This window comes from Mesoplodon bidens, assembly GCF_964165515.1.
Source record: "Mesoplodon bidens genome assembly, chromosome: 10".
NCBI classification, from domain to species: Eukaryota; Metazoa; Chordata; class Mammalia; order Artiodactyla; family Ziphiidae; genus Mesoplodon; species Mesoplodon bidens.
In genome coordinates, this window is record NC_138172.1 from 78,344,910 (window position 1) to 78,372,571 (window position 27,662).

Sequence of the window (27,662 nt, forward strand, 5' to 3'; positions counted from 1 at the left end):
AGGGACGTAAAACACATCTTCACAAATGATGAGTAAACTGTGAAAGAGGAGTCCCCCCGACCCCACCAAAAAACCCAATGCCTCAGGAATTTCCACTTCAGATATAAGATCATGGTCTGCAGGTCTGCTCGTGCCAAATACCAGTTCATCCCAGCAGAGCAGCTCAGGAGGCAAAAGGCTAGGGTTATCTGTGACATGACTTTACAGATAATGTACAAACAATAATGCTATATTATGGCAATTATTTTCCATACCCGATCTATTGATATTTTGCCCAGATGCACACAATTGAGAAGACATGGATCATTTCTAATAGAAACTCAATAACCTCAAGGTAGGACAAAACAAACTCCATTTAATAAAGTAAAATTTGGTTAAAGGTTTTTCATTGTAGAGACAGTTCTCCTTCCCCTTAATATTCCAGTAAACTCTTTATTTGTAAAAGCATACCCGTTTTGTTGTTTCATTACTTCATTAATCTACCAACTTCATTTCCAAACACTGCAACGAGACTGGAATGGTTTGTATCTCTTTTCTGAACGTGAGTCCAAAAAGTCTTTTGTTTGTTTGTTTGTTTGTTTGAGATTTTAATATTTTAAATCCAATTAAAATATGCAACCAAAGTTGGTGGGAGACAGTAGCTCTCCTCCAGGTAAAAGAGTTGACTAGCAGATTTCATAATCCTTGGACATTTGTTCAGTCCTACCTGAAAATTAAGTTATTTTACTACTTGGCATGGGAAAAGGCATTTTCTAGTAATTTTCTGTGACAGGAAGCACACCATTAATCCAAGGAAGCACCCAACAGACTGAGTCTATCTGCTGGGGAGCAGTTGTAAATTTTAACACAATGAAAACATTTACCTCAGTACTGTTTTTGAGAGAGAATTCAGCAGCAGTTACAGTTAATACGTCACCTGTGGAGAGCGACGATCACCCTAGGAGGCCTGCCAACTGACAAGCACTTTTCAGGTAACAAGAACAATGATATTGCAAGAAGCTACAAAACAATATTGCGGTAGTTATAGCGACCACCGCTATAGTGATTGTGGCCTGGGTTAATGTTCCAAATATTAATGCAAGGAACACACTAGACTTGATAGGTTTAGAATATTTTCTTTACACTAAGAACCAGTTGATAACACATGATGAGTGGTGATGCTCCATTTACTCTATTTCCTTCTATAACAAGTTTCCTAGTTATGCCAACTTTCTCCTATGTTAATTATCTATATTCCATGGCAGTATATTTTCAACATCTAAAATGAGAATACTGTAACTATGGAATACCTCAACTCTCTCTCTCTCTCACACACACACACTCTTGTGCAACTTTACACACATTTGTATGAACAATGCATGTAAAGTGCTCATTTGCAGTGGGTGAGCTCCCTAAAGGCAGCTAAATCAGTCCTCCCAAATACAGAGAATCATTAAAAGCCAATGAAAAGCCACAGTAACTATTTAGCACTAACATGAGATTTTAAACCTTGCCCACGTGGTAATTAATTCAAATGCCTTTTGCTTTTTTTTTGCTAAGTCATCCAAAGCAAGAATCTCAAAGATTGACAGCATGATATGTGAATCTAATGGGCTCACATCTCTGTTTATTTTGCTTATTGCACAGATGAACAGTACTCTTGCTGCTGCAACATTTGAATCGATTTTGAATGGCCATTAATGCGTCTATATTTGGCTAAGGCTGGTTTGACTTTCTAGAGAAAGGCCAGCCGGTCTGCAAATGGGCACCTCCCTCCACATAGAGGTCAATGTACACTAAAGACAAATCTAAGTATATGTATATATGGCACATATACAGATATATGCACACTTAAAATGAATTGGGAAGTCCTTTGGTTTAGATGGGATTAAATATGTACTTCCCAAGTGCATAGGTTTCCTTTGACCAACCTGTTCAAAAAACAAATATGAAAATTGTCATGGCAATTTTGATATTTCCTATGTCTTTTCCGCTATTTGGAGGCCCCCATTGTCTCTACTCCATCTCTCCTAAGCATTTTATTTTTAAAAGCAGTTGTCTCCTTTGGCCTTCTAACACTCCACTGATTCATTCATTCCTTGGAAGAGCTCTAAGGTCTAAGGTCACATCCAGAAACTTATCTTTAGTGGAGAACAAGGTTGCAAAGAACTTTTCCCCCTTCTTTGAGTCCTTCTTCCCCCCAAGGAGTGGACACCTTGATGTGTCATGAATAATTCACTCTTGATCTGACTTGCCTTGTTACCCCTGGCCAGCCCAAGCAGCTGAGGTCTGAGCTTTACCTGCCCTGCATCGTTGTGCAATACTGGAAAAGAAAAATAATCCATTAGTCTACACCCTTCAGACTGTGGTGACGTGATCAGGGTTCTCTTGAATTTCTATGCATTCGATTTCCTCTCTCTCCTTCCGTTTGGCACGTTTCTTTTTCTTGTGGTGCTTTTTGGAAGGGGGGAAAAAGGTTAGGAACACAGGTAAGATAACAAAACAGTGCAGAAGTGTGCAACCCCCCGTGAGCAGCAAGCATTTGAACAGTGTGAAGGTCAGGTTTGAAGGCACAAATAGGAGGGGGACCAACCCAATAAGAAAAGAAGTAACATTTTGCAAAATGGCTGTCCCATGCTCTTGCAGGGAGCTTTTTATACATTGTGTTCGGGTGTGCTCAGTCGCTAATACAAACGTGTAAAGCAGTGGTGCACAGTGGTCAATGGCGAAATTTAAAGTGTAGATAAGGCACAAGATAGAAATGCAATCCATGTCGATGTTCCATAATGTCATTAAGCCCAGAACGCCCAGCTCAATTGAGGTGACGCTAAGAATTAGCCAGAAGTTTCCCAGAGGGTGGATCACTAGGAAAAAAGTCAGGATTAACACCAGGAGAACACCAAAGCCTGCAATCAGAACAGGAACTGTGACAGATAAGCTGTAATGGTCCGTGAACACAAAGGAGGGGTTGAACACGATGAAACGGATACTCTTTGACAGGGACAGGGGCCTCAACTTTTCCAGCACTTCTATGACTTCCTTCTGCTTGTCTCTGCTAGTCCTGGCCACGAGATACAAGCGAGAAGCAATGATGTTGTTTTCATCTCCTGCCTTGGAGAAGATGATATCGTTTCGAAAATGCTGGAATTCTGGCTTTTTTAAAAATGAACTTTGTAGGACACTGATAAAGTCACTCTTGTTGTTGGCACTGATGTTGCTCACTTTCAGGAACTGGTAATACTGCTCCACCCAGGACACTGCAGTGAATCCACTGCAGAGTCTCCGGAGGTCCTCCTGGACACTGCTGTTCCAGTACTCGAGGGGCTCGTAGACATAGAATCCTATCACGGGGCTGTAGTTGCTGAAATATTTCTGCTGAACCGTGGCATAAGAGACACTTGGGGAATCCCTAGCTAGTAGATTGATGATGTTGGCTCCACTGCTGATCTGCAAGCACCCCATGAAGGAGAAGGAGGCATAGATGAGATAGAGGATGACAACAAATGGCTTCACGTAGATATTGGTAATCCATTCATTGTAATGTTCACGGAGGAAGTGCTGAATAAAGTGGTGCTGGTAGGGGTTCGTCTCATGATGGGAGGTCTGTTGATGCCCGTCACTCATCACTGCCTGGAACCACACAGGCTTGCGGTCCAGGTATTCTGCAGAAGGGATCTTACAGCAAAAGATGCTGTGGTAGCGGTTTTGCTCTAGTTGGCCAGCGAAGACCAGACAGGAGCCAAAGAAGGAGAAAATGTAGAAGTAGTTCAACAGGATGGAGACACACATGTTCTGACAGAAGACCTTCACAGCCTCTATGTTGGTGAACGGGCTGGCACCCATGCCAAAGGTAATAAAGTACAGGGAGCTGGTCATGGTATAGGTCACCATCACATCCGAATAGGCATCTGCTACCCTGTCTTTGAAGGGCAAATTCTCTTTGGTTCTCCGCCATCCAGACAGAAGCTCAAATACTCCTTTCGTTCCGTGACCTAATTTAAAAAAAAGAAGGAAAAGAAGAATTGTTCTCATTTCCTCCTGTGGTTCAAGCGAATTCCTTATAGGTTATCCATGCTCAACAGTACTGCATACTCTAATCTTCAAAGTACTATGATCCTCCTATCAGGATCTCAAATTTCAGTTACATAGCAGGATATGTTTGGTTCATGTTTCTACTTCAGCAAAGTCCAAACTTATTGGTATTCTGGGCAAAATGAAGCATTTATTGTCTGTTCCATTAATATGACAACTTGTAAATGTAATGTGACATTGTTTTGTGATTTTTTTCCCCCTGCACACATATTGTCTCCCTAAATGGATACTAAGTTGTCAAGGGCAGGTGCTGTGAGTCACCCATCATCAAATGCCCCTCAATACCAGTTCAGTGCTTTATCAACTGATGTTATCCCTAACCTCCATTTCAAACTGACATACATGCTGATTTTGGAAATTATAAGATGATCTTAAACACTTAAAAATGGCTTTAAATTGATTTTACAATGTTAATAATCTGCTAGGTAGCCAAACAGCTTAGAAACCAATTCCTACAGATTTGATTAATTAACATTGGATATGAGTCAAAAAAATCTGCCAGGTCACATAAAACACAGGGCAAGACCTTCAGGGGGAAAGATCATAGCAGGCATTTCCTCACAGAGCTTTTATTCACACAGAGTGGGTGATGACTAAATGTTTGACTGCTCCATTAAAGTGGACGCAGTATGCTTGTTTTTTTGTTTTTTTTTTGTGGTATGTGGGCATCTCACTGTTGTGGCCTCTCCCGTTGCAGAGCACAGGCTCCGGACGTGCAGGCTCAGCGGCCATGGCTCACGGGCCCAGCTGCTCCGCGGCATGTGGGATCTTCCCGGACCGGGGCATGAACCTGTGTCCCCTGCATCGGCAGGTGGACTCTCAACCACTGTGCCACCAGGGAAGCCCTAAAATAATTCTTTAATTAGAGCACTTCTCTTCTGAAATGAAGACTCTTGGTATCTTTGTAGTCACAAGGGGGGAAAGGGTTACCTGAGGCTATGGCTAAATTTGGCTTGTCTCTGCTTTTGGTCACTTTTTTGGAGCATTAGGTACATTATGTAGGCCAGGTTGTTGCTTTATATAGTACAAAGGTCTTACATGTGGGAAGATGAAGCTAAGTCATATGAGGTCAAATAATCACTCTAAGTATGGTAAAGACTGAAAACACAACTTTGGGGCTGGCATGTTTTATCCCATTCACAGGCTTAGATATTTTACAGGGTATTCCTAATAATCCTCATTCATCGGATTTTTACCATAATCTGGCCACCTCCCAGCAGTTCAAATCTATTCCCTGCTCAACAAGAGTGGTCCTCTCTCTCCCCATCAACCTGCCTATGATCAGTCTTACTTTCCAAGTTTTGTTAATGCTATTTTCTCTGCCTTTCAATACCTTCCTCTTGTTGCTGCTTATATTGAAATTCGACCCATCAGCCTGTTAGCTCAGTTCTCTTCTTTGTCTTGAGGCCGTTTCTGACAATTCCAGACCTACTGATTTTTTCCTGTTCCTTAAATTCCTATTGCACTAATTAGCTACTCATTTTGGCACACAAACATGTGCTGTTTTGCTCTGGAACAAAATGGTTTTCTCAGGACATGGTCTATCTCTTTGGTTAGACTGCAAATTCCTCAAGGTCAGGGAATGCATTTTATGTTACTTTTGTACTCTGCAGGACATCTGACAAAGTGATAGATGCCCACTAACCTCTCAATGAATTAAATCAACTATAACTCTCAATTCCAATTGGGTCTAGAAAATGTACCTTTTAATTACTAATTCAAAAGTTTATTATGCATCTTTATACCTATATTAATTGTGTCCAGAAGAGATACACAATTTTTTTTTTTTTTTTTTTTTTTTTGGTACGCGGGCCTCTCACTGTTGTGGCCTCTCCCGTTGCGGAGCACAGGCTCCAGATGCCCAGGCTCAGGGGCCATGGCTCATGGGCCCAGCCACTCCGCGGCATGTGGGATCTTCCCAGACCGGGGCACGAACCCATGTCCCCTGCATCGGCAGGCAGACTTTCAACCACTGCGCCACCAGGGAAGCCCGAGATATACACTTTTAATTCAAGTCAACCCAATATATATTTATTAGAATTTGCTACACATGAGGATCTGTGCTAGTCAATATATAAAACATAAAGGTAAACAAGAAACACAATCTTTTCCAATATCTGTCAGTCCAGAGGTCATTTTTACTTGGGTAATTCTGAGCCAGAGATCATAGCTTCTAATACAAATGAATTTTAGGAACTGTTCTGTATGTTGTAGGATGTTTAGAAGCATTCCTGGCCTCTACCCACTACATGTCAGTAGCACACTCCTCAGTTGTGACAATCAAACATGTCTCCAGACATTGCCAAATGCTGTCTGGGGGACAAAACTGCCTCCAACTGAGAATTATTGATTTAGTCAAAAGAAAAAGAGATATTATACACACACACACACACACACACATACACACACACATTTTAATCGCCCTTTTCTGACAAAAATTTGTGGAAAATGGAAAAAATAACGGTGAAAAATTATTCCATAGTCCCATAACACAGATAACTGCTTTTAACAATTTGGTGCATTTATTCTAGCTATGTATGTATATATGTATTAAGCTTTATCTATCTATCTATCTATCTATCTATCTAACCATCCATCCATCCACCCTTCCATCTTTCCAGACAAATAACTATTTAATTATTTCACAGAACTGGGCTCCTACAAAGAGAAATTAGGGTTTGGGAACATCTTGTTGCTCTGTCCAGTTGGCCTGTCAACAACAGAGATCCTGTTTTCTAACCTCTGCAGTGTTTTCCCTCTTGGTTTCTTACTATTCCCTTTAGTTTTCATTCTGATGCTAGAACCATTTTTTGAACATCTCTGCTCACTTGAAAGAATCCCTAAATCTCTACATAGCTTTTAAAAAGGATTGTATTCACTATTTTTCCACCCTTACTCCGAGAGTCCTATTTCAATTCAAACAATACACCTGAAAACAAGGCACTGGTATCCACTCAAAAGACAGGTGGTCCACCATCTCAGATGATGAAGCATGGAATATACACAAGTGTGACTTGCCCCACTGAACAAAGACCTGAACTGATTCCATTATATTACTCCCTGGTACCCTAGTCCTGGCAGTTCTTTGCTTCTGTCCGATTCCCACCAAAATCCTTAATCCTCACCTAAGGCCTCAGTTTGTCTTATGAACACCATTCATGCTCCTGAGTGGTGATAGACATATATGTAAGCAGCTAACAGACATAAAAGGAAGGCTTGCATTCTTGTGAAGTAGAGATGTATGCTGTGTACTGTGAAAATACAGTTGATTCTTTCTGAGGGGTCAGAAAATCTCCAAAAGGTGTTACTAGGCAGAGGATGATGCCAGTGGTGATCTAGACTGATGCAATAACATGAATAAAGGCACAAACCCTTATAAATTAAGGGAAAATAGTTTTGTTTTTGATGTTTATAATTGAATTTTTTCTCTCTGCAGAGATAATCTATTGCCCAAATTATACACTTTATTTAATGTTTCAAAAGATGACGGCCAAACATTGATCATGATTTCCTCCCACTATATTAGTATGTATTTGCAAATTATATTAGAATAATATGACAAGTATCTCACCTGGGACATTATGGGATAACTGACATTTGCTTTGATAAAGTTTCATGAAAGAAAAGAGAGAGAGAACTCTTAGGAATAAAAGTGATTTGGACAGAATTGGAACTGGGAGAAAAAGTCAAGGAGGAAAATGAATAGAAATAAAAGATCTGCATGTATATGTGTGTGTATTGAATATTCCAAAAGTCTTCAGGGATGTTGCTGGGGAGACCTCTTTCTAAATGAAAGCAAATGGAAAAATTGTGCAATAACAAGGAAAACTTAGCTGTCAGCTTACTAACATACCCTATTTAACAATAATTTAATAAGTTCTGCTATTTGCAATTGAGAAATGAGAAAATGAAGAGTATGTCGATTCTTTCCCTAGCCATGGCAGCGCAGGTCAGCCAGAGGAAATATTTTAAATGATTAAAATTAAAAAAAAAATTTTGTTACCAAACCAAACTCATTTCAGTCCTAAGTGAGCTGAACAATATTCAGAATTAGTTATAATTAGATCTGAACCTCAAGCAATCACTCTACAACAAGTAAAGATGACTTCTAAAGTGAGATGGATCTTCTTGAGAACTTATTCCAACCCGCATTTTACAACATTTCTCTAAACTCCTGCACTTCCCGTGTAAACTTCTACACTATGATTGACCTGACAGCGCTGTAGGAAATCTCTCTGGTTCATTGCTAGTCCGGAAGTGACTTCTTTCAAAGCAATGATACTGTTCTGCAAATCTAATACAAATTTTACAGTTGCCACTTTAATGCCAAACCTAACCTCTCCAAAATCAAGAATTCCAAAGAAAAAGTCCGGAAGTGACTTCTTTCAAAGCAATGATACTCTTCTGCAAATCTAATACAAATTTTACAGTTGCCACTTTAATGCCAAACCTAACCTCTCCAAAATCAAGAATTCCAAAGAAAAAGTCCGGAAGTGACTTCTTTCAAAGCAATGATACTCTTCTGCAAATCTAATACAAATTTTACAGTTGCCACTTTAATGCCAAACCTAACCTCTCCAAAATCAAGAATTCCAAAGAAAAAGTCCGGAAGTGACTTCTTTCAAAGCAATGATACTCTTCTGCAAATCTAATACAAATTTTACAGTTGCCACTTTAATGCCAAACCTAACCTCTCCAAAATCAAGAATTCCAAAGAAAAAGTCCGGAAGTGACTTCTTTCAAAGCAATGATACTCTTCTGCAAATCTAATACAAATTTTACAGTTGCCACTTTAATGCCAAACCTAACCTCTCCAAAATCAAGAATTCCAAAGAAAAAGTCCGGAAGTGACTTCTTTCAAAGCAATGATAGTCTTCTGCAAATCTAATACAAATTTTACAGTTGCCACTTTAATGCCAAACCTAACCTCTCCAAAATCAAGAATTCCAAAGAAAATAGTTTTAACAAGGATCAAATCCAATCAGAACTAATTGTAACTGACCCAGTTAGTTTCCTACTGGGTTTTCCTTTGATACAGTTATTGCTCTAATAAGCTCCTTCTGTGGGGCTTTGGATTCTTTCTAATCTGCCAAATTAGAATTCTCTTCTGAAGACATACTGGTGGGTCTTCTTCTTCGCTTGAACACGTTAAGCCCTCAGCAGGTCATGAGAGTTTGACATCTCCTGTTTCAGCGACATAAAAAATAGAGGTAAAAATAATACTCCTTCTCACATCTCACTCCAGAGAAAACTTTCTACTTTCTCTTAGGCGTTATTTCTGCTTTGGTTAATTAACTATGTGTTCAGCAGCTCTGTTTGTGGAAATCACCATTGAGCTCAGCTAGAAAAGCATTTTGATTTTTTTATTGGGCTCTTAGGCTATGTGATCCTGATGCCAACCTAATGGATGAAAAAACAAAATCCCAGTCAACTGAACCAGTAAAGCAGCTAACAAAAAAATCGGGATATTGAATCAGCATTCTGAGTTGTCAGTCGCTGGTTTGGCATTATATGGGATCCTTATGCATAGTTCTTTCTCTTTAGTTGGCTGATTCCTATGTATATTTTAAAGATACCACTTAAACATGATCTCATCCCTAATGCCTTCCCCTTCCCCCTCTTCATCTCTAACTCACCCACTTAGAAGCCTCCCCTCTGTGTGCCAACACATTTCCTTTTCTATTTATTTATTTGTTTGTTTGTTTGTTTTATTTATTTTTGGCTGTGTTGGGTCTTTGTTGCTGTGCGAGGGCTTTCTCTAGTTGTGGCAAGTGGGGGCCATTCTTCATCGTGGTGCGCGGGCCTCTCACTATCACGGCCTCTCTTGCTGCGGAGCACAGGCTCCAGATGCGCAGGCTCAGTAGTTGTGGCTCACGGGCCTAGTTGCTCCGTGGCATGTGCGATCTTCCCAGACCAGGGCTCAAACCCGTGTCCCCTGCATTAGCAGGCAGACTCTCAACCACTGTACCACCAGGGAAGCCCAGTCCCACTATTTGATATTGTGACTAGCAGCACATTCCCCAGAGCCAGAGTTTAAATCCTGGGTTAAATCAGAGTTTAAACTGCTTGAGTTTAAATCCTGGGTCTCCTACTTCCTAGTTCTGTGACCTTGGGCAGGTTGTTTTTGAACCTCTCCATATCTCAGTTTTCTCATCTGTAAAATGAGGTAACAAGAGAAGACACCTCATGGGATTGTTCTGAGTTTTAGATAAGTTAATACATGTGCTTGACACACAGGAAGTACTCCACTGAGTGGAAAAGCTCATTGCTGGCAACTCCAGGGTATTTACCATGGAGAACATTCCAAGTCATTTGACTTGGGATGCCAGCTTCTGAATGCAGCCTGGTTCCTGCTCTCTTTATCACCACAGCTGACTTGGCTTTTGGAGGGAACTCGGGGGCTCTCTTTTCAGATTTCCTTGCTGCAGGAGCTCAATGTTGCCAAGAGCTGAAACTCCACTGCAGAGTCAGCGCACACACAGTGGCTTGCTTTCTTGTTCTCTCCCTCTTTGGTATTCCCACTCAGGGAGAAAAAGACTCCCAGGAAGCTTTTCATTTTCTTCTCAATGCTTTCCGTGTCTTCTAGTTTTATGAAAGGAATATACATTATGTTTGAGAAAGGAAAAAGCAGCCCTGATAGCTGGGTGCTGTCAAATAGGTCTTGGTGTTGCCAGGAGCTGGTCTGGCCCTCACAGTTCGGCTTAGTATTTTGTCCTGTTGATCACACAGATGGTCTGGCAACAAAGCATCAGACAAGATCACTTTGTGACCGGGATAGATTGAGACAAAATAATACCACTCCATAATCACGACTGAGCACAAACAAAATGCAAACATTGTCCGAAACATAAAATAGGCCAAATATCCTTTTATCAAGAATAGTAGGATTGATTGCTGCTTCTTTACCAATCACAGTTTAATCTTGGTCTGGTTTCCTTGCCTTCTAAGAATTGTTAAGATAACTGATCATGGATTTACCCTTTCTTCCTGACAGTAACCAACCTTGCTGCCTTCAACCCTCTTCCAAATCACCTAATACTTGCAAAAATCATATAATAAGTCCATTCTAATATCTTCTTCCAAAAATGCTTCATAGTCCTCAGAGGTGTGTGTTCTTCCTCATTGCAGTGAGTCAATAAACCCAGATTTGTTCAATTATTGTAGTAGTCCTGGTGGTCTTTGGTTGGAGGACATTGATATTTTATAATAAATATTTTTGGAAAATGAGAGAAATTAAACTTCCTTTATTGTTGACTTTATAAATTGACTTCATTGAGTATAGGAGTTAGAAGTGTGGGAGCTAGGACAGGAGCATTGGATGAGAGTTAATTCCTGGAGGATTTGAATTTCCAAATCATGTCACTAGTGAAAGGGATGGTGTTCTGGTGGAAGTGATATTTTAGTTGTATTCTCACTAAAAAGAGAAAGTCAGATGGGCATATGGGAAGTGGCAAGCTGTTCTGAAAGGAATATAATATGGTTGTTAAAATCGGAGAAGGGGGGAGGAGCCATGTGGATGAAAAAGTCATTGCTTCAAGCAGAGAAGAGCAATGAATGGGGGAACCAGGGCGGGGCTGAAAATCTTACAATTGTCAAGAGAAGTGGATTGGTAGCTCATAAACTAAACACAAGCATATGCTTAAAAAAAATCAAGACCTACAATAAGAGATCATATAAAAGAAGAAAATAATAAGTATAAGAACTTGGAGGAAGGAAAATTAAGATAATCTAAGTATTTATTGAGCTAAAGACATTCAAAGATTAGTTAGAATTCATTTGAAGCACCTTTCCTGAGTGCCTCCCATTAGGAAGATATGGTAAAATGTCATCGCTTTGAAGTTTAATAACTCCCATTTGTCCCATTTGAAAACCATATCATATCCATATGCCTGAATTTAATGGTTCATTAATTACAAGCTTTGGGGATCTTTTATCCTACAAAGAGTAGAAGTGATGATGACTTAGGATTTCTATAACACCAAGAGCTGGAGAATGCTTTTTAAAGTGTCTGATTCAATCATTAAGAAATGCGTTTGAAATGGAAGGAATCTCATGGAGCAAATTTAAATTATGCACAATTTTGGTTTCTTATAAATATCATTCAAAAGAAAATCTTCAAAGTTGTAGCACAACTGCTTGATAAAAGCATAATGCTTCAAAGAGCAAGTTTTCTGGGAGCATCCTTGAATGTTTTGCTGCCTTTCTTACAAGTGAAGATAAATTTAACAACCCATGAACGAGAATTCTCTCTGAACAGAATGGCCTGAAATCAGTGGAAACTCAATTAACCAGGAAGCTCAAGGATTGGATCATCTGATTATTTGAAGTCATTAAATTAATCAACCAGAACTTCCTTTCTGATTCCGCTTTTATTGGTTGATTAGCTCTATCGGAGATCTTTCTAAAATGTATTAGACTTGTATTCCTCTTCTGCATCCAGTTCTTAAAAAAAGGGAAAAAAGGCATTATTTGTAGCAATTAAAATGATGTACTCTGGAGTAACACATTTTGCTTCTAGTTCTGGCACATAATTTTGTGATGTGTGGTATGGGGAGAATTAGTTTAACTTCTGTGTATTTCACTTTCTTAGTCTGGAAAATAGGGATTAAAAAGGTACTATGGGCTAATGGGCTATGTGAAGATTAACTGATACAATAGTTGTAATATGCTTAGAGCAGGCCTGGGACCCAGGAAGCACTCAATAAATGTTAGCTTTTATTATTTATTAAATAATATACTTCAGAGTCATCATTTTATCATACATCATTTTATCAATAATCAGGAGACAATTTAGCATATTGGTTAAAGAACTGAGTTCTGTGGGTTTAAGCTTCCATCTATTAGATGTGTGACCCTGGGAAAATGAAAGACTCCGTGGCTAGATTTGCCAATCTGTAAAATGGAGAAAACAGCAATTCCTGCTTCAAAGGATTGCTGTGTTAAAGGAGACACAGACACATGAATCCCTTTATATAAATACCTGGCACACAATTAGTGTTCCCACAAATGATAGCTAGTACTGAACAGAATTATATAGTTGCAGAAATGTGGGAGTTTGGATTGAATGTATACCAGGCCTAGAGAAAAGTTTAAAAGTTTTCTTCTCTGATGATTATTTTGAAATTGCCTGTTCTGTCCTTAAGAAGTTCGTTGTGAAAAAATGTTGATTAATAAAAGACTTTAGTTAACTGGATCCAACAAATTGCAGCATTCCTTCCATGTGTGCTCTTATTCAGGCTAAGCTAATAGAATCGTTCTCATCTGGCAGGAAAGAAGCTGAAGAAGAGCTTTTCAGCCACTGTTTTATTCTGCAGCTCACAGAGCAAACCAGACTCCCTTCTAGGAGGAGAGCACAGTAGGGCTTTGGGGCAGCCTGCTGAGTTCCAGCAGCCCCCGGTGGTGGTGGGGGGCCGGTGCAAGACACCATTTCCTAGAGGGTCCTCTCAAAGTGAAAGAACTGCTGTCATTTGAATACATCCCTGATGAGTACAGAGTTCCTTTCCAGATGAAAAGGCGCTCTTCTCACCACATTTCTCTGTAATCTGTTCCCTTTCAGTGGTCCACAGCTTAACAGCTTTAACACAGCATAAATTAATCAACGGGAGTTATCTCAGAAAAAGTTAGATGTTAATTCTCAAAGGCAGGGGATCAAGGACAGTGACTGGGCAGATAGCAGGGTGGAAGAGGGGCCCTGAGTACTGGCTCTTGTGTTAATTCCCTGGATTCAAACCCCAGCTACATCACTTCCTACCCCACACCTTCAACAGCAACCTCTCCATGTCAATTTCCTTATGTGCAGAGCAGGAAATGCAAGCCCCTACCTGATAGTGTGTTGCTGACATTAATGAACGAGATAATCCACATAAAGTGTTTACCACAGTCCTTGGCACATATTAAAAACTCAATAAATAGTAGGCGTGGGATAGGGAGGGTGGGAGGGAGGGAGACGCAAGACGGAAGAGATATGGGAACATATGTATATGTATAACTGATTCACTTTGTTATAAAGCAGAAAAAAATAGTAGGTGACACTTTTTATTTATGGGTGAACATTCATTTGGAGTCTTAGCTACATGCTCACAGTATAGTACAGCACACTGCTGTGTTTCATTCTTGAAGTCATCAATAGAAGTGACAGTTAATCATGATAACACACCAGGCCACCAAACACAGCTTCAAGGGATGAAAGTTGTAGGAAATTCTTATTGCCCTCTTGGGATAAATCTTACTCCTTTCTGTCTTGAGAGTTCTCATGGACTTTGTCCCGCCCATTTCCATTAGGCAAAGAGTAATCAAGAAACAATCATAAGAAAGAGTCAAATGGAAACCCTCCCAGATAGCTATGACTCTGAAACAGCTAACTGGACCTCGGGAAGGATGATTTTTGTCCATGTGACCATCTGAAAGTTTTAACCCTTAGAGACATATGAAAACCTAGGGCTATTTCAGCAATTATAAAATTAAAAAACCAAAACAAACAAACAAAACAGGTCCACATTATTCTTTTCAGAACATTTTCACCTATAATTAAATGACAACAATTCAGGATCCAGAAGGGTTAAATAAAGAGCTGATGAAAGAATGTCAGCAGCTTCTAAAATTTATCATCTCTTTGACACTTTCTGAGATTTCTCAAGGGGTAGACTACATTAACACTGGTATGGAAATCTTTAATAAAATAGCATGCCTCTCAAAGAAATCCATCAACTAATCAGCAAATATTAATTAAGCACCTACAGTATGCAAATCATGGTGCTACATGAGACCACACTCAGCTTTCCTCCTGATGGCTATACTCTTCCTCTATGCCCAGCAAGTGCATATCCTGCCCAGATACTTTCTGAAATTCAGGAAGTTCTTCCATATTTAGAGTTGAAGTTAGTCACCCTGACATTTCCAAAATTTTCTCCTAATTGTATCATTTGGAATCTTTGCCCATTATCCTGTCACATACCCATACTTCAAATATTGGACAAAAGAGCATGGTACCTTCCATCTTCTCCAAGCCAGTAATCTCATTACTTTGACTGTTTCTCTGATGACATCAGCATTGAATTCCATCAGAAGTACTATGTAGCAGTGAAAGTGCCTTGAAAACAAGGACCATGTCTTCATTTTTGTTTGCCCCTCAGTACCTAGCAGTGTCACAAATGTAGCAAGTTCTAAAGGAATAGTTTTTGACTCTAGTGGTGATAAAATGTTTGTACCTAAACTTGCTAAGCTCAAAAGTATATTGAGGCATTATAAGGAGTAGCAGATGATACGTCCTGGGATCATCTCTTAACTACAGTTAAGGATTAATATTTACATGCTGTGGATTGTTACACTCTTTCTGACTCCTGTACCGTTGTAGACGATGACACTGTTTTCTAACTTGACTGTTGGGGTGATTTCTATGACACATGTGGTCAAGTCAGTATTGTACAAAGCCTGTCCTCACCAACTGTGGAGGTCCTCAAAGGAAAGACCCATTTCTCTCTCATGAGGCAGAGTATCCTGGGAATACTTCTTGGATAGTTTTATAAAGTCTGTGGATAAACTAATACATGTAAAGAAAAGACATAGATTTTCTATACTGGCTCTCCATGCAGTATGGCTGGCCTGATTTGTCAGTGGAGTTGCCTGCCACTTTAGAATCATGCTAGGAAAAAATGCTGCCACATGGAAATTTACAATTATTTCAGTATTCAACTTGAGTTAGTCTTTCATGAAAATGGAAATACTCCTGGGAATATCCACCTTATAAGCATAGCAGTTCTTTATTCCTTTGGGTGAATGAGTTTTTCATATCCTTCCCTAAAATGCATGTGTGTGGACAAAGTAAGCTGGGTGCAAAGGAAGAAATCACTAAGGGGGGGGGGGGATGTGCACAAAGGGAATCCTGAGGAACATCACTGCATGTGAGCCTCATGAACAGATCATTTTCCCCCTCATTTTATGGTTAGGAGATGGAGGCTCAGAAGAAGCAGAGACATGCAGAGTTTACAGAGTTCTTTTGGTAGTCAGGACCAGAACCCAAATCTTCAGCCTCTCACCCCAGAGAGAGTAGACCATGATCTTGAGGGCAGTATCTGTGTCTTGCTTTGATTTCTATATCACCCTTTCCTAAGGCAGTACTTGGCACTTAGTAAATATTTATCGTAAAACTGAGGAATGTGCCTCTGAGCTTCCAAGATTTCTGGTGTTCTAGCACATTGGAATGGGGATACTTACCCCCTACTTCTTTTTTTCATGAAGAGGAGACTTCAATTCTACTCTCACTAGGTAGTGCCAAAGCGTACACTCCCATTTTTCCTTTTTTTCTTTGACCACACTCTTCTAAGCATTAGGAATGGCTGATCTGATGGTGAGAACCTGATAACATTTGTTATAATATTTGGATTGGCCACTATTCCTCTAAAACAGTAAATAAGCTGAACCCCATTGCTCTCTCCTGCACTACTTGCATAATGGATGAATAAGAAGGGTCAGGGCTTGCCCTCAGCTTTCTCATCCCTTGCAGGCACAGCTTCTGGCGCCACTGCTCTAAAGGAAGACAGGTTATCTATCTCTTAACCTTGGTCTCTCTTCTGACAGCAACTGGATTTGTGAGGCAAACCACAGACTTCCATTCAGTTGGCTGTTAAGGAAATCTTAGGGGTGGGGGATGCCTTGAAGATCTAGTTCTCCTACAGGTAGGAGGGGAAAGTATCTAGATTCAGGATTTGTTAGGTAGAGATCGCTACATTGGCTCTGGCCCCCATATAAGGTCTCCATTCCAGCTTTACTGGGGACTTTAGGAAATACCGTGCCTCCATTTATAAGGAAGAAAATTTGATTCTCCTTTGGCTCCTTGGATATATATTCTCTACTGCACAGAACCCAGCGAGGAGGAGGGCTGATTGGTTGAGATGACTGATTTCCACACGTTGTCTACGAGATGATCAGTGAAAGAGCACAGTCTGGTGCTAGGTATAGGGGAGGCACATCATAGACACATTATATTAAAGCTGGAGTTTTCTTTCTATTTATTACTGAATCCTTACAAAACAGCACTTTATATTTTTTTAGTTTGACTTAAGAATGAGTTAATTTTATTTAATTTTAATTAGTTTTATTTTTAAATTTAATTTTATTGAAGTATAGTTGAATTATAATGTTGTGTTAATTACTACTGCACAGCAAAGTGACTCAGTTATATATATACATACATTCTTTTTCATATTCTTTTCCATTATGGTTTACCATAGGATATTGAATAAGTTCCCTGTGCTATACAGTAGGACCTTGTCGTTTAGAATGGATAAACAACAAACCCGTTTACCTTTTCAAACTGCATTTTAACTATCATAACTCTTTATCTAAAATTTTAGGTGACTTCCAGAATCTTTTTAGCTAATATTAGTTTTTAAATGTCTGCCCAAGGAGTACCATTCCCACTATTTGACCTGACCCTGTTCTTCTCAATTTTCTCCTCTATGCAGTAATTAGACAAAACTGTAAAACATATATAGTGGCTAAGGAATCTTCCTCATTGAAGAAGAATGGAAGCATGTGATCAGCGAAAGAAGGTCTCATCAGTAGTGCTGGAGATTCAGGGTCAGTTTAGTGAGCACATGCTACCACTCACGGTTCTTTTCAAGGGGTCTTGTAAATAGAGTAAACACAAAGACCTAAGCTAAACAACCTAGTAGTTTGCTGATGGTAAAGCTCGATGGGAGGATAACGGAGCCGTCTACCTCCCAACTGATGTAGACATCCTCCCAATTAAAGGCAAAGTCACTTCAGAAAGACATGCATCCCTTGCAAGAGGAGAAACTCTATGTCACCACAGGGAAATAAAGAGGAGTGAGAACAGGGAAGGGGAGAAAGAAAGAAAGAAAGAAAGAAAGAAAGAAAGAAAGAAAGAAAGAAAGAAAGAAAGAAAGAAAGAAAGAAAGAAAGAAAGAAGAAAGAAAGAAAGAAAGAAAGAAAGAAAGAAGAAAGAAAGAAAGAAAGAAGGAAGGAAGGAAGGAAGGAAAGGAAGGAAGGAAGAGAGAGAGAGAGAAAGAAAGACAGAAAGAAAGAAAGAGATGAAGAGAGGAAGAGAGAAAGAGTAGGAGAGTAGGAGAGAAGGAGAGAAGGAGAGAGAGAAAGAGAGAGAAAGAGGGAAAGGAAGGAAGGAAGGAAGGGAGGGAGGAAAAAGAAAGAAAGAAAGGAAGGAAGAAGGAAGGAAGGAAGGAAAGAAGGAAGAACAAAAGGAAGAGGAGAAATGTTTCCTTTTTTAGGTCTCTACTGGTCTTGGGGCCCCTAGATGTCAGATTCTCCCTATTTTTCCAATCAGAGAGATCACTTTCTCCCTGGAGAAGAATCCAGTGAAGGGCTTGAACGAATTAATGGAAAGTTTTCCCCTTACATGCCTCATTCAGGGAGAAGCTTAGGAGTATCCGTAAGTGGAAGAGTACTTGCTCCTACAACAGACAAGAAGTAAAAGACTAAAGCAGAACATCCAAGTAGATACAGGTCTAGAAGAGGATCTCCCCTTCATAGCAGGGCTATAAAATACTGTATACGCCACAAATCTGGGATTCTCACAGAATTTCTCCTATATAATGTATATAGTTAAATACCTTTTTATTGCTCCACTATTGTTCTTGTTGTTTCACGTATTTTGCCAACTACACAAAGTGACATCTGATGTTTCTTTGCTTCCAAACACCCAAGCTTTCACTGTACTATGAATATTATAGATGATTAGGAAATATTTTTGACAAATTGAATACAAACATTTCCCCTGACCACCACCCAATGGGATGGTATTTGTGAAAAGGCTGTAGAGGGAGAAATACTCTACAGCACTCCATAAACATAACATAGGTGTAATGTCGTATAGCTGTTAAAGGTTCTTGAGTTTGAAATCATTTTACTGGGTACAGAAAATCAGCCTGGAGATCAAACACTTGCTGAAATAATTTTGCATGTTATCCTAATGGGGTTTGCAGCTTAAATAGAAAAAAAGGAAACGGAAGGTGAGCCCTTTCCTTTTGCATATAACAACTTTATTGAGTTACATGCCATACAATTCACCCACTTAAATTGTACAATTCAATGATTTTTAGTATATGAAAGAGTTATTTAACTATCACCACCATCCACTTTAGAACATTTCATCACCGGCAGAAGTAACTCCAAACCCCTTAAGCAGTCACTCCTCATTCCTCAGCTCAATCCCCCCAAACCCTAAGTCCTAGGCAACCACTAATCTACTTTCTTTCTGTATATGTTTATTTCCTAGACATTTCATATAAATGAAATTATACAATATGTGGTTTTTTGCAATTGGCTTCTTTCACTTGGCATCATGTTTTGAAAGTTTATCCACACTGCAGCAAGTATTAGTACTTCTTTCCTTTTTTTGGCTGAATGTTACCTACATGTATGAATATACCACATTTCATTTATTCATCAGTTGATGGGCATTTGAGTTGTCTCCACTTTTTGGCTATTATGAATAATACTGCTATGAACATCTGTGCATAAGTTTTTATGTGGACATATGTTTTCATTTCTCTTGGACATACACCTGCAGGTAGAATTGCTGGGTCTTATGATAACCCTACATTCAGCATTTTTGAGAACTGTCAAACTGTCTTCCAAAGCAGCTGCACCATTTTACAACTCCACCAGCAATGTATGAAGGGCTCCAATCCTCCGCAACCTTCTCAACCCTTGCTACAATCTGATTTTTTAATTTTAACAATCCTGATATCTACAATGTGTTGTAGTGGTTTTGGTTTGCATTTCTCTAATGACTAATGATGTTGAGCATCTTTCATACTTTTTTGGCCGTTTGTTTATCTTCTTAGGTTAAATATCTATTCAAATCCTTTGCAAAGTTGTAATAGATCTTTTTACATATTCTGAACAAAAGTCTCTTATCAGATATATAATTTGCAAATATTTTCCCATTATTTGCAGTTCCCATTCTGTGAGTCATCTTTTCACTTTCTAGATGGAGTCTTTTCTTTTTTTTTTTTTTTTGCGGTACGCAGGCCTCTCACTGTTGTGGCCTCTCCCGTTGCGGAGCACAGGCTCCAGACACGCAGGCTCAGCGGCTATGGCTCATGGGCCCAGCCACTCCACGGCATGTGGGATCTTCCCGGACCGGGGCACGAACCCATGTCCCCTCCATCAGCAAGCGGACTCTCAACCACTGCGCCACCAGGGAAGCCCTAGATGGAATCTTTTGAAGTGCAAAAGTTTTTAATTTTGAGGAAGTCCAATTTATCCATCTTTTCTTTGATTTTGCTTTTGGTGTCATATCTAAGAAGGCTTTGCTTAACCAAGGTCATGAAGAGTTACTCCTACATTTTCTTCTAAGAGGTTTATAGTTTTAGGTCTTTCATTTAGGTCTATGACCTACTTTGAGTTGAATTTTACTTACAGCGTGAAGAAGTCCAACTTTATTCTTTTTCATGTGGATATCGAATTGTCCCAGTATCATTGGTTGAAAATATTATTTTCCCCCATTGGATTATCTAGGCATCTTTGTCAAAAAAATCAATTGACCATAAATGCAAGAATGTATTTCTGGAGTCTCAATTCTATTCCATTGACCTGTATGTCTATACTTGTGCCAGTTCCATTGTATCTTCATTGCTGTAGCTTTATGTTAAGTCTTCTAATCTATGAACATGGAATGTCTTTCCATTTACTGAGGTCTTTTAAAGTTTTTTCAATAGTGTGCAGTTTTCAGAGTACAATTTTGCATTGCTTTTGGTATATTTATTGCTCAGAATTTTATTCTTTACAATGCTATTATGAATGGAATTGTTTTCTTAAATTCATTTTTGGATTGTTTATTGTTAGTGTATAGAAGTACAATTGACTTTTGTATACCGATGCTGCAATATTGCTGGACTCCTTTATTAGTTCCAACCATTTTTTGGTAGATTCCTTAGGATTTTCTGTAATGAGATCATGTCATCTCCAAATAGATATAATTCCTCCTTTCAATATGAATGCCTTTTATTTCATTTGCTTGCCTAATTGCCCTAGCTAGAACAACCAATACAATGTTAAATAGAAGTGGTGAGGGCAGATATCCTTGTGATGTTCCTAATCTCAAAGGAAAAGCATTCATCAAAAATATTATGTTAGGTTTGGGTTTTTCACAGATGCTTTCTATCAGGTTGACAAAGTTCCCATCTAGTACTAGCTGGTTGAGTGTCTTTTATCATAAAAGGGTGCTGAGGTTTGTCAAATGCCTTTTCTATGTCTATTGAGATGATCATGTCTTTTCTGACCTTTATTCTATTGATACAGCGTTTTACAATAACTGATTTTCAGATATTAAACTAACCTTGCATTTATGGGATAAATTTCACTTAGTCGTGGTGTACAATCCTGTTTATATGTTGCTGCATTTGATTTACTCATATTTTGTTAAGACTTTTTTGCATTTATACTCCTAAGAAATATTGGTCCATAGTTTTCTTTCCTTGTGATGTTTCTGGTTTTGGAATCAGGGTAATACTGGCCTCAGAGAATGATTTGGGAAGTGTTCTCTTTCCTTTATATTTCTTAAGTACTAAAATTGTTCCTACCTCTCATATCTTGCCAGGTAACCTTCTTCATTTTGTTTATAAATTATAGCATATCTAAACTTCCTCATCAGTCAGCACTTAGGAAAGTATCTATGTGATTTGAACCAATTTATCCTCATAATCAAACAGTATTTATAATGCTTCCACATGATTTAAACCAATTTAGTATTCCCGTGAGAGAAGTCAGGTGTGAGAGAGAGATGGTGTGCGTGTTGCAGATGTACAGTGGTTAAGTACAGGGAGGGAAGGAATGTCTGGAGGATACTTACCCTCCAAGGAGCAGAGAGCTTGGTTTTTAGACCAGAATAAAATCTCAGTATTTCACAAATCACTCTGTTTATTATTATGGTTATTATCATTACCATTATATGGTATCCTACCTTTAGACTCTAAGAAGTGAGACTTCGTGTTGAATCTTCTAAACCTTGCTTCTTTTTTTCTCCTTCCTACCAGAGGTTTTTGTCCTCCCTCCTTCCCTCCTTCCTTTCTTTTTTTTAGAACAAAATCTGCTACCGGCCTGAGATAAACTCAGTGGAGATAACCCATCGATGCCTTAAAAATAAAATAAGCATGGGAATCCAATAAGAATCCAACGCAGGGGACACAGGTTCAAGCCCTGGTCCGGGAAGATGCCACATGCTGCGGAGCAACTAAGCCCGTGCGCCACAACTACTGAGCCCATGTGCCACAACTACTGAGCCTGTGCTCTGGAGCCTACGCACCACAACTACTAAAGCCCGGGAGCCTAGAGCCCGTGCTCCAGCCACAAGAGAAGCCACCATGATGAGAAGCCCTCTCACCGCAACGAGGAGTAGCCCCCGCTCGCCATAACTAGAGAAAACCCCTGCACAGCAGCAAAGACCCAACGCAGCCAAAAATACATAAATAGATAAATAAGTAAAGAAAAAAATAAAAGAAGCAAGTCAATAACTAAAGTTAGAGTGTTATTTTCTTAACTGAACTCATATTTCCCACTTACTCTTGTGAAAACACTAGGGAATTAAAGATTTTACAAACAACAACAATAACAACAGCAACAACACAAATATCTTATATGATTTTGGATAAATTAACATTGTCTGGCTCCTCTTACAACACTAGGCTTTACTGAAATGCTTCATTTTAAATGCTGTAAAATTATAATCCTTTAATTCCTAAATATCTGCTGTATATCAACGTTTCTATTTCTAAATAATCAAACTTAACAGGTATTTTAGTAACTAGTTTGTTCTGGGTATCAGGGGTTAGAGAAAGAAGGTTCGGATAACTTTTATCTTGAGGGGTTTACAGTCTTATTGAAAAAAGGCACATGTTTAAGAAATAATTAAATAAGAATTCGAGATACTTTAATCCAGGATAACAGGCACTTGTTTACCCACTATGTTCAAGGCACTGCATGTCACTCAGAGGTGAAACTACAAGAGCTCAGGAAAATGAACACATGGGAAAGCTGAAATGAAGAAAACGCTTCCAGAACACAGAAAGATGATGAGGGTATGGACTGATAAGGAACGGAGGCATTAACAATGATTTCAGCCTGAAGATTAATTAGCAATGGTTTTCCCTTCACTTCAAACAAAGCAGCCAATTTAAAAACTGTCAGCTAGTTTTCTTTACTCTGATTTCCTTTTAATCACATATAAATAAATCCAAATTCTAATCTTTCTTTTTCTCTTTGGTTGGTGTAACTGTCAAATGTCTTACCTTGAGTCAATTTCATATGCTCATAAGTAACCCATGCACACTTACGTATCATGAAAAACTTGATGTTTTTCTTTGTTCTAAAGTACAAAGGAAACATAGGTTCACATAGTGCTTTCTGTTTAAAGCTAGGAAAATAACTTGTTCTCAGAGCTTTCTAAGAAGAGTTTTTCTGGCATTATTTTGACCCATGGGCTAAGGGTCTGGTCAGCACATTCACAAATACCCGGAGAATTTAAGTAAAATTTCTCAATAACCAATTTCTGCACATGCATTTAATTAAAAAGCAAGGTATAACTTCTATTTGACTTTTGAAACTTTTCCCCCTCCCTCTAGTTTTAACCTGTCAGTGGAGAGAGTCAGTTCAGATGAAAAGAAGTTGCTAAGATGCAACTATTAAGCATTCTTAAGTTGAGTACAAAGATGAGTCCAATGTGTATAAATTTTTTCAACTGGAAACTTGACTTGTTTTCTTGAATATTAAAAGGAAAAGAAAAAATTACTTGTGATGATGTCTTGGCTCAGGCACAGAAGTTCCTATAAGGAAAAGGATTTGCTTAATTACTTATTCTTTTATTCAATATATATTTATTGAGTGTATACTATGTACTAAAGCACCATTATAGGCATAAGGGATAGAGCAGTGATGAAGACAGAGGTGGTCTCTGCTCTCATGGGGCTTAGTTCTAGTGAAGAAGACAAATAATAAGTACTAAGATAAATAAGCACTAAATATAATGTGTTATATATTGGTCAATCAGGAAAACAAGCAGAAAAAGGGGAGTTATATGTGTCTGGGGTAGAGGTGGGAAATTGTAGAGAGAGTGAATAAGAAAGACCTTATTTACCATAAAGATAACTTTTGGAAGATGGTCAGAAAGAAGTGAAGAAACAGCTATGATGTCTTCACGAGAAGAGTATTCTAGGCAGAGGAAACATTAAGTTCAAAGGCACTGAGTCAGGAATCTGCCCGATATGGGCAAGGAACAGCAAGGCCAGGTGGGCTGGAGTGGACCGAGAGCAGGGAGGATGGATAGGAGGTGAGCTCAGAGAGATCAAGATGAGGGACAGATGCAGCCATGCAGGTCACAGTGAAACCCTGGCTTTTACATGGAGTAAGATGGGAGGCCACTGAAAAAGATCACCTTGGTTGCTGGGATGAGAATAGAAGGCAAGGGTACAGGTGAAAAAGGATCAGTACAGCTAGGTTTTTGCATGAATCTAGGCAATACAGATGTGTCATCTAAAGCTGTGACTCTGATTACCTAGGGCAGGGGTTGGCAAACTAGCCTGCTTCCTCCTGTTTTGGAAATAAATTGTATTGGAACACAGTTATGCTCATTCATTTACCTTTTGCCTATGGCTTCTTGCCCCCTACAACGGCAGAGCTGAGCCATTGTGACAGAGACTGCATGGCTAGCACAATGGAAAATATTTAGTATTTGGCCCTTTACAGAAAAAAATTTGCCCACCTCTGACTTAGCATCTACTGGGAGGAGGATTACAGCAGGGAAGACGCCTTCTGGATGTACAAAACAGCATGGGTACAAACCACCGTTTCTCTTCATTACAATTCTGTATAGTGTATGCACTTTGCAGAAGGTGGAGAGAATTATATCTGGGTGTTAGTAAATGGGACAAAATGAAAATAAGATTAGTCTTTCAATAATGGATAATGGAGAAATCATTCATTCACTCAAGAAATATTCTTTGCAAATGCCATTTATCATTTAATGAGCTAGAAAGACATCAAATAAATAAACACATGAATAAATATATAAATACAAAAGCACTAAGTGCCATGAAGAAAAGGATTGGGTTCAATGGAGAGAACAACAAGGGACATACTTTGTATCAGGGGAGGTCAAAAGAAACGCCATTTGAAGTGAGCCCTGAAGGATGAGTGGGAGGGAAAGATAGTGGAAGCATTTCATGTCCAAGGAACAGGATGTACACAGGTGGTGAACTGGAGGGAGAATTAGAAGAACTAAGAAGACACACACACACACCTTATGCGCACACACATATGTGAATGGCTGAGTCATGAGGAAAGAGTCATGGAACGTGGTTGGAGATAACAGTGTGGCTTGGAAAATACTGGGCTTTTGTAGATCACGTGAAGGAGTTTTGATTTTATTGTAAGTCCAATGGGGAGCCACTGAAGGTTGCAAGGCAAAAAAGGCATGATTAGCTTTGTTTTTTTTTTTTAAATTTAATTAATGTTTAATTAATTAATTAATTAATGTTTATTAAACACCTAGTGTGTGAAAGCACTCGTGGAGGGGCGGGACCCTCATATAGATCCAAACTGAACTGAGTAACTCTTGGCCACAAGACAGGATACACTTGTCAGGTCCTAGGCTTCCGTAAACTATTTCAACTTTGTTTGGCATACTTGCTTTTCATTCTTGGCTCCCTTGCACGCTGTGAGGACGGACACAACAAGCACCTGGCAATGTCGGCATAAAGGCAAGCAAGCTGCTAGCACAGGGAGGGGCACAGCTGTCCTGGCAGACTGTCCGATCGTGGTGTGAGGAAGGTCTGCTGGCAAGAAACAGGCTGACTGGTAGCAACAGAGCAACGTAGAAAGGAGCTGAGGTTGGCTCATCAAGTTACTGCAATTAGCGTTTGGAAATAATGAACAAGACAAGAATCCAGAGACATGATTCAGGCCATTCTCTCAACATTTCCCAAGCCTGTCTTATTTGGGAGGTATCGAGAGACTGTGCTCAGCATTGGAAATACAGTGGTGACTAAGATTCTTTCACCAACGAAGCCAGTAGAAAGTTTCCTCCCCTTGGTCTCCAATAGTACTCTTCCAAGCTGTCATAAGAATGTTTCAGAGTTGACTCCATATAACAAGTATTTGTGCACTTTTCTCACTCTTCAGAGCTATAGTTTTGTCCAAGGCAGAGACTATCTCCATTTATCGTTACCTCCCCACAACACAGAACCAAGAATAACATTTTGTTCATAGTAAAAATACAATAAATTGTGAATTAAACTACAGACATCAACTTAGTGTAAACTTCTGTCATCATCTGTCTCCTGAGCCCCTCACTGCACACCCCCTCCTAACTGGTGGCTGGACTTTGATTCTTGACCCCCTTCACTCCATTGTCCTCATGGAGCCAGAATTCTGTATCAAAAGCAAAACTAGGGCTTCCCTGGTGGCACAGTGGTTGGGAGTCCACCTGCCGATGCGGGGGACGCGGGTTCGTGCCCCGGTCCGGGAAGATCCCACATGCCGCGGAGCGGCTGGGCCCGTGAGCCATGGCCGCTGAGCCTGTGCGTCGGAGCCTGTGCTCCACAACGGGAGAGGCCACAACAGTGAGAGGCCCGCGTACCGCAAAAAAAAAAAAAAAAAAACACAAAGTAAAACGCAACACATTTCAGTTGATCCACTTCAAAGCAGACACTGCACACAATAAAGAGTATTCAGGGTGCTTTCCTGCTGCTAGTGAGAGAGGGTGCCCAGTCCCATTTGTTGTCTTGCCCTCCAAGCTGGAATCACTTCCACTTGTGGGATGAGTCTCACCCAGCACAAGCCAACTCAGCAAGAGAGTATAATACAAACCTTAATATAACCAAGAGCTGGAGCCTGAATTAGCCTACGGGCATAGTCTATGGATCTTTGAGGGAAAAGATATCGAGTACTGATTAAAGCCGAGTATTTGGAGCCAGAATTCTCTCATTTTCTTTCTTTACACTGCCATACTCAGGCTGTGTGACACTGGGCAAATTTCTTAACTTCTCTGAATCCTAATTTCTTCATTTATAGAAGGAGAATAATGAAATCTTCCACACAGGATAAACCCTTTAATGTAAATCTTGACATGAGATCAGCATGAGATGATCAGCTATGGTGAAATCCTGTGGTGATGTGGCTCATTTTGGAAATTTTGGATATAAGGAGATTGGCAGTTTCCCCTAGTAGGCTCACCCTTAACATTTCACTAACTTTATAATAGTGTGACCTTGACATTTTTGGACCCCACTTACAGATTATGGCTGGTTTTACTATGTTATTATATTGAGTTATAATATTGCTCATGCAGAAACCTGATATTAATCATGTCAGTCTGAGAAAGAGACAGAAAATTTCAACTCTGACATGTTTCCCCCATCTTTGTTTTCCAAAGGAGGACCGTCTTGAATAGCATACATCAATATAATGTTTGTATTTTGTTCTTTCCCCTTAAACACCCTTTGAAACAAACATGCCTTCAAGTCTTGGATGCAGTTACAGGTTTCTACTGGCCAAGTGGAATTGGTAGGAAGGGATTTTGGAAATGACTGCTTGGAACTGAGAAAACTTTTCTCAGT

The 27,662-nt window shown here is 39.5% G+C and overlaps 1 protein-coding gene across 3 annotated transcripts in view; it reads right to left on the reverse strand.

Moving 5' to 3' along the window:
* Nucleotides 1-2,337: 2,337 nt before the first annotated feature.
* PTCHD4 (patched domain containing 4) overlaps nt 2,338-27,662 on the reverse strand; it is a gene marked incomplete at both ends in the record, with an annotated part of 153,711 nt that continues 128,386 nt past the window's right edge. For all 3 annotated transcript variants that reach the window (XM_081246237.1, XM_081246238.1, XM_081246236.1), the window contains one exon: nt 2,338-3,971. In XM_081246237.1, the coding sequence (XP_081102363.1) occupies nt 2,338-3,971 (1,634 nt within the window). The remainder of the gene's footprint in view (nt 3,972-27,662) is intronic.